The sequence below is a fragment of the Phasianus colchicus genome, chromosome 21, assembly GCF_987193195.1.
Source record: "Phasianus colchicus chromosome 21, bPhaCol1.hap1.1, whole genome shotgun sequence".
NCBI classification, from domain to species: domain Eukaryota; kingdom Metazoa; phylum Chordata; class Aves; order Galliformes; family Phasianidae; genus Phasianus; species Phasianus colchicus.
The window spans coordinates 3,309,485-3,327,290 of record NC_143456.1 but is presented as its reverse complement, the minus strand read 5'-3'; the positions used below and the strand labels follow the sequence as shown (position 1 = coordinate 3,327,290).

Here is a 17,806-nt window from a genome sequence, read left to right as displayed (position 1 = left end):
ACTGAAGTTTGCTATTAGTGTAATAGCAGTGTTGCAGCCGTGGAGGTAGGCCAAGATGAGCCATCCTGGCAATCCTAAGAATTGAACCACAATTCACTGATTTCTGTAAGATGAGCCTCATTTTTAACTTGAGGTTAGAATGAACAAAGCTGCAACTGCTGTAGTTTTTGTCATTCTGGAGCTGTGTGTACAACAGGCAGCATCTACCATGCAAAAGACCCTAAAGAACTGAACATAAGTGCTGGAAAAAAACCAACACTTCAGTCTATCAACAGAAAGGGACAAAGTCTGTCCCTTTCGATTACATTAATGTCAATGAAGCCACTGCTTTCAATCAAATAATGATTTCTCCTGTTACACAGGCTTAGCTCACTCCTTGCCTACCAAAACCACTCTGTGTTGAGCCACGCTCCCATTGACTTCATCCTTGGGTGCAATGCCCTGACTGCAGTGGCCCTGTACCACCAAGCTGTAACACAACCATGCAGGGCTCCTGGAAAACACCACCAAACGAAGCACTGAAATCATAGAGGTGACAGAGATCTGGCAAAGAGAAAATAACTGCATGTCTTAACCGGAATTATTTAAGCACCTCAGCAAAGTAGGTAGAGTTTGGCAATACCGTGTATCGTATCCAACAGAACAATCCCTTCACTTAAGCTAGTAGGATAGATGTGCAGAAGACATGCTCCCCATAATTACTTATTAAAAAAAAAAAAATACATATATTGACAAAAAAACCAAAGCTACATGCAAGATGTCTTGGATTCTTGGTGAATTCTAATACTTTGTCTTCCTTGAATTCTTCTCCCAGCACAGCATCCAGCCACTGCTGAGCAGTTTGAGATGCTCTGAAGTACTGTGGACTATTCTCAGTGCAAAGCTGCTCCTGAGCAGTGATGAGAGCTGGAAGAAAACATCTATGGGGAAGATACTGAAGGTGCAGGTGCTTCTATCAGCATCTTTAAGCCCAGCACAAAGTGCAATGGCTTCAAATTGCAGAGGAGCTGCTAAGCAATAGGATGGGAGCACTGTAAGCTTCAGTTATGCAGAACAACAGGTTGGGAAAGCTTTGGCAAGATAAAACTAAGCAGCAGAAATGATATAAATGAGCCTGGAATGGGCTGGTGGGGAAGAACTGTCACCAATCCTGTTGCATGCTAAGCTTCCTGAGCTGGGAAACGGACCATGCAATGCCAGGAAGACAGCATGCTGCTTTCAGCCTGCCCACCCAGATCCAGCCTGGGTGTGTTTCTGCCATTCTGGTACAGGAACTTCTCCATTTACATAATTCACCCAGAGATAATCAAGAGCTGGCTTTAATATAGCATGAATTAATCCAAGAACTGTAATGCATGCTTAATCGAGCAAAAATGGTTTGTTTTCCCAGAAACCTCAACCATTCTGATGTTCAATTTGTGACAACAGAAGTCTACAAGAACAGAGCCTCTTACACCATTTTTTCAGCTTGGGCTCCAGCTCGCTGCAATCAGTGCAAAGAAATTTGCTATCTTTGCCAGGTGCAGAATTAGGTTAACAGGGCAGATCCATAGCAAAGTAATTGGCTCAGATATTGACATTTACACTCTTGTATCTGTAGGCACGAGGAAGGGGGGAAAAAAAAATAGCTCCTGCATGAGAAAACTCTGGTCAAGCATAACCTGAAAATCAGCTGTTTTTCTGTGCAAGGAGCAAAGCACTGCCATTTGTTAGCCCTACAGCAACCGAAGGCAACAAAACAGGACATGTTTGCAGTAGGAACAACCTGAAGAACTGCCATTCGTTTTCAAATGAAGACAGCAAACTGCTGGTTGAGTGGGAAACTTTCATATGGGAGAGACAGACACACCTGTAAGCTTCAGGTATTTCCTTACCATGAAACCAGATCTTGGGAATGAGAGAGATTTACTCAGCACTTTTCCCACCTCTTGATGCCAGAAATCACAAATTCATTTGAAGCATGCAAAAAACTAAGTCTCTATAGAGACAATCACTTCACAACAACCTGATCTTTTCTGTCTATTAGCAGAGGCTGGACTTAAATCCTTCAATACTGCATACAAGGACTCTATCACATGAATTAAATCTCCAATAATTGACAAGAATAGATGTGGCCAACTGCTTTCTCATATGGTTCGGAGATATCACAGTCAGGCAGCATCTTCTCAAAACACAACGAGAGATGACACTTCATCAGACAACGGAGATGTGCCAGGCAATAAATCTTGCAGCAGAAGGCTCCTTCCTATTTTAATTCTGGTCGTCACCAGCGGAGAGATACAATTGTCTTTCTCAAGCTACAGCAGACAGAAGAGAAGGGAAGCCAAAGCAAACACCCCAAACAACTGAAAACCAACCCAACACACTGAAATACTCAGGATTTCATTTAAATCCCAGTGTACTCATTCTGGCCTAATAAAAATAGCCCACCCCACTGTTTGCACAATCCCTGAGATCAGTGGATATTATCCCTACAGCTGCCTGTGCTACTCAGAGCAGCAAGGAGGCTTGTTTCATTCGGGCACATCCATCTGTTTCCCCCCTCCTTTTTCTCAGATGCATCATTTCAGTCCCAAGGATGGACCCAGATTGAGACCATGGGTGGGTTTCCTCACAGCTCTGACATTTTGCTCCATGGGAAGATCTGTCCACCTAAAGGTTAGCAAATAGAGCTCTTCTGCAGCACTCCACAAGACAGGTTTTCGTTTGGTTTCTGGCCACTGTGGCTGTCAGTGAACGAAGAAAAGGCTCCTCGTGTACGCAGCAGCACAGATTGGCACGGACTACAAAAACCCACCTAAAAGCAGGGCTGACATTTGGTCATCCAGCCCATCCCAGGCTATGCGGAGCTGGTTACAGCACCAGATTTACCCAAGCTCTAGTCTAAAGCTATAGATACCTTACTGCTGGGTGGATTAGTCTTCAGACAGGAAGTTTTGCTTTCCATCCCCAGCCACACATCCAGGCAACACCAAAGCACAACCCCAAACTCCACTGCCCTGACCCCCCTCCCTGCCCTTCAGCTGCACAGCACAGCCGGGCTGTAAGAAAACAAGCAGTGGCAGCAACAAGAGGCAGAGCCAGAAGAATTTAAAGCATTACCTCTTAAAGAAAAGACGTGGATATATTATCCAGTAAAATGCATTTGAGTATCAGTGGCCACTGTTCCTTTGGAACAAACGCTCAGAAATAGCTCCTTCCTTGCTGGCTGCTGACAAACAGCCCTGACAAGGAGCCAATGCACTCAGGGAGGATATACGACCTACTGGGAGCAGGACTCACACCAGCCTGCTTCTGCCTGCGTGCCTGGGGGTAAATCACTTCACCTTCCTGTGCCTAAATTCCATGTTTTGTAGCAGGGATAATCACTCTTTGCTGTTATAGAGCTGCTTACCAGTGACAGACAGAAGTCCAGGCACTGCAGACAGAAAACTGCCCCTCCACACCAAATGCTTTACAGAAAAGCACTGTTCATAAAAAAGCAGATTTCAGATTCAGTTCCCCGGTAGTTACTACAAAGAAGAGCAATTTAACACAGGCTTTACAGATGGGGGGGAAAAAAAAAAAACACCACCACAACACAATCTGATGACGTCCTTTCAAGCTCAGGCTTTTAACCTGACATTTAAAAAACAAAAACCAAACAAAAAAATCCCCTTAAATGTGAAATCACATCCGAGACAGAAAAAAGAACAAAAAAGGTGGGCGATATTGTTCTTTCTGAGCAAAAAAAAAAAAAAAAAATTACAGTGTGCTCAATTTGCCAGTTTTCTAGGTGATGTGACAGGTCCTCAGTTCATGGCAGGGCAGACGGGGAACAGAATGATTAGCAGGGTATGATGACAGTGATCGCTGGCTGGTTCCTGGAGAGCTGATAAGTTATTAAGCCAAACAATGCGTCGCTATTATGAGCAAGTCAGTGCACTAACTGTAATTTCCTTGAAAGCTGAGCGGTGCATGATTATACTTGTCCACTCAGACTCCCTGCTGGCAGCTCCGCATTCTGCTATTGTTCTGAGCTCCACAGCCTTCCCAGCGCCCAGGATACAGCCTGAAAATGTATTCTTCACATTCAGCCTCCGCCGTAGCAGCTGTCAGCTGAAGGGGATCGGGAAGAGAGACGTCCTCCATCCTGAAGCACAGCTATTAGAGCCCCTAAAGCATGTGGTTTTGTTTGTCAGCACAAGCTCTCGTTTCTAGTTGAGGCAATTCCTATTAAAAGGGGGCTCTGACTGTGCAATAACATATATACGTATGTATTTTATATGCACGCTTACATACGTGTGGTTTTTTAATACGTACATACACAAGCACACTCGTGCAAGTACATTCCTGTTTCCTTTCTGACGTTCAGGAAGACTGCTGTTATTACTGGCAGCTCAGATGGACATCTTTCAACTCAACATATAGGCAAACAACAGAGCATGCTTTCACTAGTGAACCCAGAAAAACCAGGGCCTGAAAAGGGCAAAATGAAGGCAGGGGCAGCAGGACAACAGGGGTTTCAAGTGGCTGATACAAAGTGGAAGCATGGCTTTCACCTCTCCCACCAAAAAGCACGGACTCCCATTTTGATTAACCCAACTAATTCTCAGCAAGGCATCTTTGCTCTCTTCTGCATGAAGCACCATGAACCTTGGCACATCATTACCATGCTTGTGCACTGGAAAGCTGTCAGTGTGCCATGTGTCTGTCCAGAAGGTGATTATTAAGAAATCCCTAAGCATCCTTTCCCTCCCACAGTAGCAGGTATTGCAGAATCTATGGCCCACTGCCCCCAGCGAGCCTTAGGATACAAGTGCTTTGGCCTCCAACAATACTGCATCAGGTAACTCATGTTAGATTTGATCTAAAGTGAACATTAAGTGGGAAGCAAACTTGACACTGTGTACATTCGACAAGCGATTAAAAGGTTCCAACCCAATTTAAGCTCTGCTTCGTGGAAGACTCATTTAAGGAACAGTGCAAAATTCTTTCATTGTCCTTTTCTCTGTGCTGATCCTGGAAGGAATACATAATCCGTCGTATGTTTAAACAAGCCAAGGGAAAAGTACCACTCTATTTTGAATCCAGGAACTGTTCTATTCCTGTCACTGAGCTCTTTCAAAGACAAGTAAAAGGAAAAAAGTGTTACTGTTGGAATTAAAAACATAAAAGGAGCAAATGTAATATTCAGAGCATACTAGTAATACGTGTAAGCTGTGTCTATCCTATTAGTTTGGAAGAGCCATTACTACATTACTCACACCTTCACATGTTAATTTTATCCCTACAAGATGATCTAACCATCTGATCTGTAATAAAGGTTAAAAATTCCAACAATGATTTCTTAAAATTAACTAACCCATGGCTGCACTACAGCAACCTCTGTGGGCCCGTGCCATAAACCTAACCCAAACGAGCTGCCTTCAAAAGGTGCCTTTTTTCCTTTTCTCAATCCCCTGAACTTGGATCACAGCAAGTTAACAGCAACCTCCACAACACTGGAGGTGGGAGCTGTTGTCTCAGGGCTGGGAATTTCATCCAACAACAGCACCCAGATTGCACCTATAGGACCGTGAAAGGTAAAGGCTGCCCAGAGGTGGGTGCCCCATCCCTGCAGACAGCCGAGGTCAGGCTGGAGGGGCTCTGAGCACTGATGGAGCTGTGGGTGTCCCTGTGCACTGCAGGGAGTTGGACCTTTGGGGTCCCTTCCAACTCAAGCAATTCTATGGTTCTGTTCTATGATTCCAAAGGCAGAGCTTGTACCTGCTCTGAGTGTTTGCCTATAAAACAGTAAGGAAGCACACAGTTATGTTCCAGCCCAAAGGAGGTGAGCAGCAGTAACGTGGCACAGAAGGCTCTCAGACATGGATTAACAGCCACAGATGTACGTAACGTGATACACTATGAACACAGAAGAAAATGAACATGAAGCATATGCTGATGTACAAGTGTATCGCAGAAGGACACCAATCTGACACGAAACATTTTACACATACCTGCTATTTGTCATCGCTGACTTTTTCCCCTCCCCACCCCCTCCCAGTAAGTAGGTCATTATCACTTCCATAATGAGACACCCACTGAAAATACACTGCTTCACGAGCCCATTAGGAGCTAATAGATAACCATATTGTTTTGAGACTATTTCATATTTAAATCATTGCCGGAAATCACAGTTCAGCCACCATCTGAATGAACAAAGCCATTCAAACGGGTCCAGGATGCACAAAGTCTTTTTATATTTGTCATTCCAGGCTGATTTCACACTCCTGTGCAAAGGAGGAGGATTTCTGGCCTATGACAGCACAAGAGTTACCAGGGCACAGCATCCACAGTGCTGTATGCTGAGTCAAACCAGGGGACAGCTGGACTCCAGGCCAATCTAATACTTTCCCTTACTTATATCAAAGACATAAATCAAACTTCCACGAAGAGGCCTGGGTTGGAGAGGCTCCATTGGCCTCATACATCCATCTAACACTCCTAAAACTGTAATTCCATGCCTGTGCTGATACATGAGCACGTGCCCTTTCCAAAGGCCAGCTCTGCTGTTATCCAGCTATGGAATTTTTTGGCTTCTACTTTGTTTAAATCAGAGCAGGCTTAAGGCTGCTCAAACTTCTGCTTTTTTTTTTTTTTTTTTTTTTTAAATTTTCCTTCTCCTCCTTCTTTCTTCCCTTTAAGCAGTGTGAGCCAATATGCAGTTTGGAGTAAAATGCTCACAAGGAAACAAAAAGGACCAATAAACCAACACAGCAGTTATTCCTCCATACTGAGGGATCTCTCCAAAGCTGAGAGGTCACATAACCTCACTTCAAAAAACACTCTGTCCTGTTTAACCAAGGCATCAAATCACAAATTATATGGGATACAAAACAGTGCCAGCAGAGCAAGGAGCTGTGATGTCCGGAGGATCAACACAACACAAAAAATAGCAAAGCCACGTGCATGGCTTCAGGTACAAGATTGAACCGGACAAAATCCAGAGCCACACCATCTCAGTCTATCATAATCTGTCCTACATTTATCTCCACAGTGGTGAGATGTTAATTCTAACCTGCCCACTTCAGTTAAGACTTGAGAACAAAAGTATGATTTCGTTTTAACATCAACGCGTCTGATTTGAAGATACCTGAAGTCATTTTTGGGGCGATGACATCCGAGGCTTTAAGAATAAGAATTGTCAAAGGAAGTGTATTTATTGCTGAAACTGCACAGCACACGTAACGAGGCAATTGAGGAGGAATGGGTGACATGGCAACTGGATCCAGTCCATTTACGCAATAAGCCACATTCTGACAGCGAGAGCATCTTCTGCAAAGAGAATGTTTTCTCATTGCTAATTACTCAGTTTAGTTCAGAACGATCACTGGTTCATTCCAGGTTGAGAAACAAATCAGGAACTGAAAATGCAAGCAAGTCGGTGTTTGTTTGTTTGCTTTTCCCCCTCTCCCACTCTGTGGGCAGCTGAGACCGACCGCCCCACGTCTTGACATCATGGTCCCAAGTCACTGTCAGTTCAGTTTGTTCAGTACGGATCACATTAAATTGCTTAGCTATCAACACTAAATAGGTTCAGATATTTTTCTAAGCGCTCAGCACATTTGCCTTTGTTTATTACTTAAAAAACAGCAAATGAAAATGCTTGTTTGTTACCCCATTAAACTCAAGCTTCAATTTCCACCCAAAAGCTGCTCGAAAAAGATCACAACTGAAAGATTAATCATGTAATAAATAAGTCATCCATCACTTTCAAAAAATAAAGACTGAGTAAATCTATGTAAATGCATACAGCTGCTTAGATGCATACAGAGTATCTCTCATTATTAAGAACAATCTTTTTTCTTTTTGCTGAGACCGTATTTATGTGCAAGCGAGCGCCTCAGAGGTTATCAATAGAGGAGAGTCAATCTTTATTTAGGAAAAGGAATAAAAACTACGAATGTTAGGGAAGATTAACACAGGCCATTTCCATCAAGGTCTCCAAGTCAACTGCAACCAATTCCCTCTGTATGTCAGGGTATGTTCTGTGACATAATACAGTGCTGAACACACAACTTTTAACCACAAAAGTAGGATAAGTGTTCAGGCATCACCAAAACCAGAGCGTATCATCACCCAGATTCTCTGACACAGTGCTTCCATAAAGCCTGAACAGAAAAGGATGGGAAGAAAGTCACACCTCCATTTTAACTGTCCTATCCGTATTAAAACCTGTAAATTTTCCCTTCCAAGCTTTAGAAGCTCCCCCAGCGTCTTTTATTTTTAAATTCACATATTTCAATATTTCATATAACATCCCAAGATTGCATTTTAATCTGTCCTTACGTTGCATAGCCTGCGACTCCTTACGACATCCCCAGCATCCTCTTTGATGGAGATGCTAACACATTGTGAATGAAGGAAAAGAAATTTCTTTTACAGATATATCTTAATCAACCACACATCCAGACTTCTGAAAGGGCTGGGTTCCCACTTAATCAACAGTTTGTACTGGAAGTATTTGGGTCAAGGACTTCCTACCAACACTAACAGCCTACATATCCCTACAAGCACCAGACAACAATAGCACATGCATCTTAAAAGCATCAATTCCATCACATTAATGAAACTGAACTGGACCAGAAAGGTCTGAAAAACAAGCACTTGGCCTCCAAGCAATGCAGCCATGCCCATACAAGTGTATCTCAGAAGTCCCTCAAAGACTAACAAATGGTTTGCTGTCACCAAACAGACTCACCACTCATCTTTTCCTTGTGCCAACGTTGTGCTCAGCAGCACTACTGCAGCGAGCCCTCCAAACAGCAGGTCAGAAATACTTTATGGTATTAACCTCCAGTTAAACATATTTAATCAAAGCAAGGAAGTCAGTCCTGGTTGGTGAGAAGTTTAGGCATATTTAAATAGGATGTGAAATAAAAAAAAACCAAATAAGTTATTAACCCATACGAAATGTTTGTTATACATCAGACCAGGAAAATGAGATCATTCTTTATTTCCACAGTCAGCCCAGCAGAACGCTGCACAGTAAGTCCAATAGCAACAGGGGATCATACAGTCACAAAAAAGGCTGTATCAATCTTCATTTCTTTCGTGCCATCATTTTTGTCTGTTGTTCTTTCTCCCAACAACTACACCTTCTATTCAGCTCTATGAACCCAAGCTGAGCTCAGGGGGAGTGATCTTTTTCACTCTGAAAGCATGGAATCATTAAGGTTGGAAAGATGGCTAACACCATCCAGTGCAAGCACTGATGGTTACTGCAACTTACAGGCTTTGCTCTGTTGGTGCTGCAATGAATGGAGTTATTTCCTCAGATTCCTGTTGTATAATCCTTTCTTCACCAGCCCTCAGCTATCAGCAGATCAGAGTTGGAGTTTACTCTGGAGTTTGCAGTAAACAAAAGAACAAATCCGCACTGTTTTCCCCTGAAAAAAGGAATTGTAGCCCTTGTCCACACGCATTAAAACATGCAGGACGATTAAGGAGTTGTGTATGAGATAAATGAGGTAGTGTGCTCAACAGATTAAAAAAAAAAAGTCGAATTAAGTGGAAAGATTTACGTATTTATAGAGCACAAGCAAGGCATTGTCAAATAGTTTCAGCCATCAAACGGGGCCTAATTTAAGTTATAACTCAGTGGTAGGAACTGCCTGTGGATTCAAACTATTGTGTTAATGAACAACTCGACTGCTCCTTCCGGATGACAAATGCACAGCTGTCACACTTACCCTAACAGACCTGAAGCACCGAGATTGCAGAGGGAGCCATCCAGGAATTAATGAAAGCCACATTTTCCATTTAAATACTGACTTCCATCCTAAAGTAATAAATACTCAGCTGAAGGGAGTTTTGATGAGGTACGTAGCAAAAGATAGATATTTTGTCCCCATTTTTTTTTTTTTTATATATATTTCTCAGCTCAACATTGGTGGGCATGAGGGTTGTACCTCAGTGATGTACTGTGTCCGTGCAATATCTCTACCAAAGGATGGAAACAGCTTAACATGGGAAACGAGGAACAACCACCACCCCACTACAACCAGGAGCAGCCTGGTTGTGGTTTGATCCAGAGTTGCTGTTCTGCCTTTGGAACCTCATTTGGTTCACTGGGATGGATGGCAGGGAAGGAGGAAAACAAAGCAGGGCCCCACCAGGCAGCCTCCCCACCAGGGGAGGGAAAGAAAGGGAAATAATAACAGCATTTGAAGATGAACAATAAGAGACCACCAGGAAGGAAACCTGCTCTTTAAAAGGTTCAGTGTATTAAAATAGTGAGTCCTCACAGCCCAGTGAGGACACCCAGCAGCCCGGAACACAAAACGAAGGACATGCACAATTCAAGAGCTTATGCCCTTCACGAGGCTCCAATACAAACTATCTATTCTGTCCTTCTCATCCATTGGATTCTTATGATGCTGACTGCCTACCAGCAAGCTCTGCACCCCACACACATATATGGGAATGCTATAGGAAGGCAGGCAGGTAGCTTAAGGCTTCCCAGGGCATCTGGACAACAGTGTGTGGATATTTCCATAGCAGATGGCCAACAGGTGGGGCTGAGAAAGGCTCAAAACCTCAGCAACCACATCAAATAAAACCCAACTCAAGTCCTTTGGGAGTCTTTGCCACAACACAAGCAACCTGCTTTGGGTGAGAGAACACCTCCAAAGCCTTTATTCAGTGGCCTTCCTCTGATACACTGAATGGCACAAGCCAAGAGAAGGGGGTTTTAATAGCAGGAGCAACCCATCCTTGCCAGAAGATCACTTCACATTGCAGACGGATCTGCACTTTATATAAGGGGCACAGATTCCTTTCATTTAGCTGAGCTTATATGAAAGGGAAAGGGCTGGTGATCTCCTGAACTGACCTCAGACAGTGCACAGATTTTAAACATCTGTTTGTCCTTTCGTGCTTTGAAACCCAAAGTGGACCTTTATCACAGCACCTCTGATTTTAGGGCACCTGGGCAGCAAGCAAGTGATCAGGTAATGACAAACACTCATATTAATAGCAACACCACGTTGTTTCTCAATAGCAGTGTCAGTTTCTTACACACTAGCAAGCAAAAAGAACAGATCACCAAAAATACTGTCACAAACTTAGCAAGAATAACAAACCTGGTTCCACTGCTTGTTCAAAGACGGAAGAAAATCCAGGTTGTTCTGCATGTTTATCATTCCTCACTTCTCACTGCACTCAACTTCATCCTAGCTGTAACTCACCATCATTAGACCTTAAGGGATACCTTTCTCTCTCAGGTACTGTAATTCCTTGGTTACCACCGAAGCATTATATTAGTGGAACCAAGAGAGGGCAGGCTGCTTGGTAACTCATTGACTCCTGATGATCAACAGTCCATCACAGCATTACCCAGATACCAGCAAACAGAGGCTAATTATATTATACAGACACAGTGCTTGGAAGAACCCCAACCCCACTTTGCTCTCCAGGACTCGAACTCTCCATGCACATTTTTATGAACCCAAAAGAGAAGGTCATGCTCTCTTTACTCCTCCTTACCACACATGCTGGTGGCTCAGAGCTACCCAAGTCCTCCTTCTCCATTCATAATTAATGTAGTAAAAAGAGAATCATAGAATCATCATAGAATGGCCTGGGTTGAAAAGGACCACAATGCTCACCTAACTTCAACCCCCTGTTATGTGCAATGTCGCCAACCAGCAGACCAGGCTCCCCAGAGCCACATCCAGCCTGGCCTTGAATGCCTGCAGGGATGGGGCAAAGATGTCCTTACAAGTGTTTTGACACCCAGCAACTCAATGCACACCTTCGGAACAGGCTGGAGATCCTTGGCACTGAGGAACTCTCAAGTCAAACACAGTAAAGCACTACGAGGATCAAGAGGAGAGCAAGAGCAAAGAAGATGAGATAGATGCAAATTTCAGTATGCAACTACAAATGACATGGAGCAGATCCTCCACTAGGGTGCCCGGCAGAGCTACAATCAATAGATCTGTGCTCATTTGCACAAGCAGAGCACTAGCAGCACAACTAAGCTGGAGTTTCACTATCAGTTACCACCGGGCTACCTGTCTTAAGGCACCTTTGCATAAAATGCAAAGTTATGATTCACTGTTTTTCCTGCAGCTCCGCTCAGCCCCGCTGCTTTATTCACTGCTGCTCTCACCTCTTCACCTCGTTAACTGCTTTCTTGCTTCTGGCCATCGGAACCGTTCCAAAATTGCTGTTCTTTGTGCAAAAAATAATAATAAAAAAAATTGAATAAAATACTGCTGTTGTAACAGAAGCTAAATTAAAAGGCTCGTGACACGAACAGGGGCAGACAAAGTGGTGAAAGGCCAACTAAAGAGAAGGGTATTTGTTACTGCTCCTTCCCGAGAGGATCAAGAAAAACATTCAAGATTTTAAAATCTGTTCCAGCCCTTCTCCTTAGTGTGTAAGAATGTGAAAGAGATTCCAATACTCCTCCCAGATAACCCCTCAGAAGTAAGAGGCTCTGTAAAACCGTAGCGTTTCCTAACACAAGGATACCAGCGATGTCATTGCCACCTCTCTGGATTGCATCCATCCCACAGATCATTATCTCCCATGGGCACAGATAAACACTCTGTTTAAGGTCTCAATGGGAAAAGCATCGGTGGTGAAAGTAAGTAACTTTGAAACCTCACCCGAAAAGAGCAGCAGGGACACAGGGCACCCTCTCCTTTCCCTTCCCACACTCCCAGGTCCTTTTCAGGCAGGGTGCTCAGGAGGGGACAGTTGCCCTGCTGTAAGCTGCCATCCCCAGGGCACTTCTTAAAGAAGTGGGGGGGATCTGGTGCACTGAAGACCTCCACCCTTCTCACACCACCAGCCTATGGGCTGGGCATCCCATCTGCACGTGGTACAACCCGCTGTCCCAAGAGCAGCACCAGCTTTCCCTCCTCTCTCCTAAACCTCTAAAAAAAACCAACCAAGCAGAAGAGAAATAAACACAAGCTTCCCAAGCCAAGCAAAACCTTTCCACAAACAGTTTGCTTTTCCTGACCAGTGAGATTCCACGGAACTGCTGGTGGTGCTCTGTGTGCACAGAAAGGCTCGGAGCCCATAGCAGCAACCAGGCACAGCTCTGATCCAAGTGCTGCGTGCAGGAGGGGATGGCACACCTGGATCAACACTGCCTGCTGCCCTGACCCCTCTCCAACACCAGAGATGAATTTAACACCAAGCAAAAGTGGCCGTGAACTTGAAATACACAAATAAGTCAATACCCCACCAATACCCAGCCCATGCAATAGAAGAGACAGGTTTAAAGGTCTCCTTGCTGACGTGAATGGTGATACTTTATGCATTAGCACCCCCCCACTCATCCCCTAATCAGCAACCACTTTTCAATAAGTAATGAAAAAACACATGAAAAAGAGCAATATCAGCCTGAAGAGCTTTGGGTACCCCGTGGAGCACTCAGGGATGGCAGTAAACAAGGAGCTGATATTCACACACTGCACAGCATTGAACCGAATGGGATGAGCCCCAAATCAGAGTGAGATTTCAATGCATGAAGTTTAGCTGGAAGATAAGGGACCGTAATCAAATTACACCACAAATAGATCCATTCATCCGTGAGCGTTATTGCAGGGAGAGGATTGAATTACAGCTCGGGCTAAAACAATTTCAGGAATAAAAAGGAAATTTATTAGCTATTTATTATTGTCCCGCTGCCAAAGAAAATTTCCCACCTTCGTCACAAGAATGCAATCTGAGGAGAAAGCTGAAATACTAATTACCAGGCTGGAAAAGCAAGAAGAGTTCGGGTTGTATTATTTACATTGCCATTCCTCTTTCTGAATAGAGCCACAAAGTCAACCAGCCGAGGGAAGCCACGAGAAGAAGCATTTGCAATTCCAGTTGTTTTGCTGGGGAAGGCCCAGGCGCTGAAATGCGTGCAAGGAACCGGGCAGAGCGATGGGGTTTTCCTTCCTCTAAAAAAGGAAAATTCCTCCCGGTGCCTTCCACTACATTTTTTTCCTTTTTTTTTTTTTTTTTTCTCTTTTTCCTCTCTCTCCACAAAGCTATCCCAACAGCACGGGTTTTATAGAAGACCAAGTGCAAGGTGAGAATTTCCCCCCAACCCCCCTCCCATCCCACCACCCCCATCCATCCACCAATTTGGCAGCGCTCGTAAGGCAAACACGGCTTTTGGAATAAGTGCTGCAAGCAACAACAACCGGGTGGGGGGGAAGGAAAGGGAAAAAAAAAAAAAAAAAAAAAAGGATAAAAAGCAGCACCATTCCTCCCGCTGCTGCCGCTGTTGTCCTTTGTTGTTCGGCCCCCCCACCTGTTCCCAGCCCGGGCCGAGCAATGGGACCCCACGGGGCCGCCCCGACGTGACTGCGGGACCCCAAATCCAGCGCTGAGCCCCGGGTTGGGACGGGGACAGAGCGCTGCGGGGGGCACCCAGCGAGCCGCTAACCCCCCCCAAACCCTACGGAAGGAAGCTGCCCCCCGGCTTCAGCCCCCCGCCTCGGGGGCTGCCTCACACCCCCCCCCCTCCCAACCCCCTTTAAATCCACGGTACCCCCAGCCCAGCCCCCCGCCCCATCGCAGTGAGGGTGACCCTCGCAGGAAGCTGAGAGCCCCCCACCCTTACAGCACCGGGTTCCCCCCACCCCCTCGCACCCAGCAGGACGGGGCTGCCCCCACCACGGCACGCTGCCCCATTCAGCAAATAGGGGCTGTTCCCCCCCCAAATTCCCCCCCGGCCAGGACAGCCCCCCGGATCCCATCCCCGGCACCTACCTCGTCTTGGAGGACAGGAAAGCAAGTTTGATTAATCCATAGGTAAACAACTGGATGCTCTCCTTGGCTATGCTGGCCACTCTGAGCCTGTGCTCTAGGATGTGCAGTTCCATCTTTTCCTCTTTCTCATTTGTAGTTCATCTATCCCCGGGGTTTATTTTGTGTTTTTGAATGGGGAGGGGGAGGGGGGTGCTGTTATTGTCGCTGCCTTGTTGGTAGTGGTTGTTTTTTTTTTTTTTTTCGGTTTTTTTTTTCCTTTTTTTTTTTTTTTTTTCTTTTCCTTTTTTCCTCCCCTCTCCTCGGCTCCTTTTCCCCCTACCCGGCTCCGGGGGCGGGGATGCGGGTGCCGAAGTTGCGGGGCGGGCGCGGAGCGGAGCCGGGCAGAGCAGCGGCGCGGGGCGAGCAGCTGGGCTCGCTGAACAAACAACTTGCCACTCAAGCCCGCCGCAACGCGCATGCGCGCCGCCCCGCCGCATGCCGGGCCTTGGAGTCCGCGCCGCCGCGGGACGGGAGCGGGCGGGACCCGGAGCCCAGTCGGCCCCATTGTAACCACCCTCACCGTTTTTGTGTTTTTTTTTTTTTCTTCTCCTTCTTAATGTAAAACTTTAAGCTTTACTTGTTACTCTATCTCTTCCCTTTTCCTTTCTTTTTTTCTTTTTTTCCTTTTCCTTGCTGTTCTTTTTTTTTTTTTTCTTTGATTTTTCTTTTCACTGCACTGACCCTTTGATTCTGGGTGGCGCGCAGGGTGCTCCTTCTCGACCCAAAAGCCAGCAGAAAGGAAAACTTCAGACATTCTCATAATAAATAAATATTCTCCTCTTGTCCGGTTCATTCTCCTACACTGCTGATATGCAGCCTGCATTAGTTTCCCTACAAAAAAAAAAGGGGAGTGATAAGAAAGAATGAGACAGGTTCCTTAGCAGGGTCTGCTGTAATAGGATGAGGGGAAACGGTTTCAAACTAAAAGAGGGGAGATTTAGATTGCATACAAGAAAAAAGTTTTTTATAGTAAGGATGCTAGGGCATTGGCACAGGCTTCCCAAGGATGTGATGGATGCCCCGTCCTTGGAGACACCCAAGGTCAGGCTGGATTAGGGCTCTGAGCACCTGATGGAGCTGTGGGTGCCCCTGTGCACTGCAAGTAGTGGGACCAGATGGCCATTCTATGATTCTATGACTCTATGAAAACGGAGAAAAAAGGACAAGAAACAGCCCACTTTCCATGGAAGTGTAACAGAAGTGGAATCACAATTGTTCAGAGGCTGTGTGTATGGCAGCCAACAACTGGAAGGCCCTGCCACTCATCAGCAATGGCAGGCAGAGCAGAGGAAACCCAGGGACCAGACCCAGCCTATGGTTCCCCACAGCCCTACTGACACCACATGGACTAAAATGGGAATCAAGGGCAAGCGAGTGCTGTTAGAACATTGAACAAAGGTGATCCTAACCTCCCTGCAGAAGGGCTCCCTCTGATTTCAGGCTGCACTAATTCTGCAGGAATAAAAGTCAGACCAATAGTACCACAGCACTTTTCATTAGTAGACCTCAAATGGGTTTTGTAACATGTTCTACACATGGGGAAAACTGAGGCACAGGCTGTGGCCAGGGCAAATGGCCAAGCCTCTCATCACCAGGCCGTTCTTCCTTCCAGCACAGACAAAGGAGCTGCTGCTGTACAATAAGCCTGTAGAGCCTGTGTTCTTAGGGCAGAACCCCCCTTCATCCAGCTCTGAGGACAAGCTTCTGAAACCAGAACTTCCCAACCCTCTCTATTCTTCCAGCTCCCACACATGGCTGTGTCCCCTCATGGACGTGTCTGTTCTTCTCCTGCCTGCAGCCAAACTTCTGAGATGCTGCCTTCACTTTGTTGTATTCCAAAAGGAAAACCTTGAAATTAGAGGCATTCATATCCATGGGTAGTTTGAAATCATTTAGAGGAAAGGCAACAAAGATAAAACATCAAATCTCTGCTGTGTTTAAAAAAGCCCTTGGAAACCAGGGGGTTGTTTTCCTTCGTCGCTTCATGCAGAAGTTCAGCTGCAGTTTAGGAAGCTGAAGAGAGTTTTTAATCTGCTTCCACTGCTAGTTCAAGGTCTTGGTCTTCAAAGCTCTGAACGTGTCTGTGCCCAGCTACAAAAAGTGCCTGCACCTGCAGCTGCAAATCGCAGAGCTATCTGTGCTCCTCCGGCACAGTGCAGGCCTCAGAGTCCAGAAGGAAGCAGCCAGGGACAAAACATTCACCTCCAAGGTTGCTGTGAGCTTCCAGAGGAAACCAAACAAATGCATTTTGAATCACTTCTAGGAAACGCAGCAAAAACTTTCCTCTTTTAAAAGGAATCATCATAACCGGGGCAACATTCACAACGCTCGGACTCCTCACTTAGAGACAAAATACGCCGCCTCTGAGCAGAGCTTTCTCAACCAGAGAGGGCTGATGCTCCAAGAGGGCCACCAGGGATTGTGTCATTACCAGTCTAATTACCAGAGAAATGCTTACGTGAAACAATGAGAGATGGTAAAACAGACCCAAAGGTAAAGTCAGCGGGGACCTTTTGCAACAAGCAAATCAGCAGAGACTTCTGTTCTGCCTGCGGGGAAGGAGAAAAGAGGCCCTGAGTCAGTCATCTGGATTGACTAAAAAAAGAAGAATCAAGCAAACAAGCAACAAAAAAAGAAAAAGAAAAAAAGAAAAAAAAAAAATCCCCCCCCCAAACCCACAGAACACAAAAATACTTCTCCATTCTGTAAGTTTACATCTGGTGCTCTCCACAATTGCAGTTTCTTTCCTTGGGTCTGACTCGCTGCTATGGGTTTCCAAACCCTGAAGGCCTCTCTGGGCTGCACGCAGACCTCGTGTCTCCTCAGACCTTTTACACCACCGACTTGTAGGAAGCGTTAGGAAAACATACAGCCCATATCAACACCCAACCCCATTTTCTACACGCCAAAAATATGCCTAGCTCAGCACGGGCAGATTGTTCCAGAGCAGGCAAACTGGCAATTAGCCAAAGCGCTATTAGGTGCCCCCCTCCCCCCCCCTCCGCTGTCATTAGCA

General features: G+C 45.5%; 1 protein-coding gene across 1 annotated transcript in view; it reads right to left on the bottom strand.

Moving 5' to 3' along the window:
- CASTOR2 (cytosolic arginine sensor for mTORC1 subunit 2) overlaps positions 1-15,182 on the bottom strand; it is an 86,322-nt gene extending 71,140 nt beyond the window's left edge. The window contains exon 1 of the mRNA XM_031591911.2: positions 14,752-15,182. Coding sequence (XP_031447771.1) covers positions 14,752-14,864 — 113 coding nt within the window. The 5' untranslated portion in view covers positions 14,865-15,182. The remainder of the gene's footprint in view (positions 1-14,751) is intronic.
- Between the last annotated feature and the right edge of the window lie 2,624 nt (positions 15,183-17,806).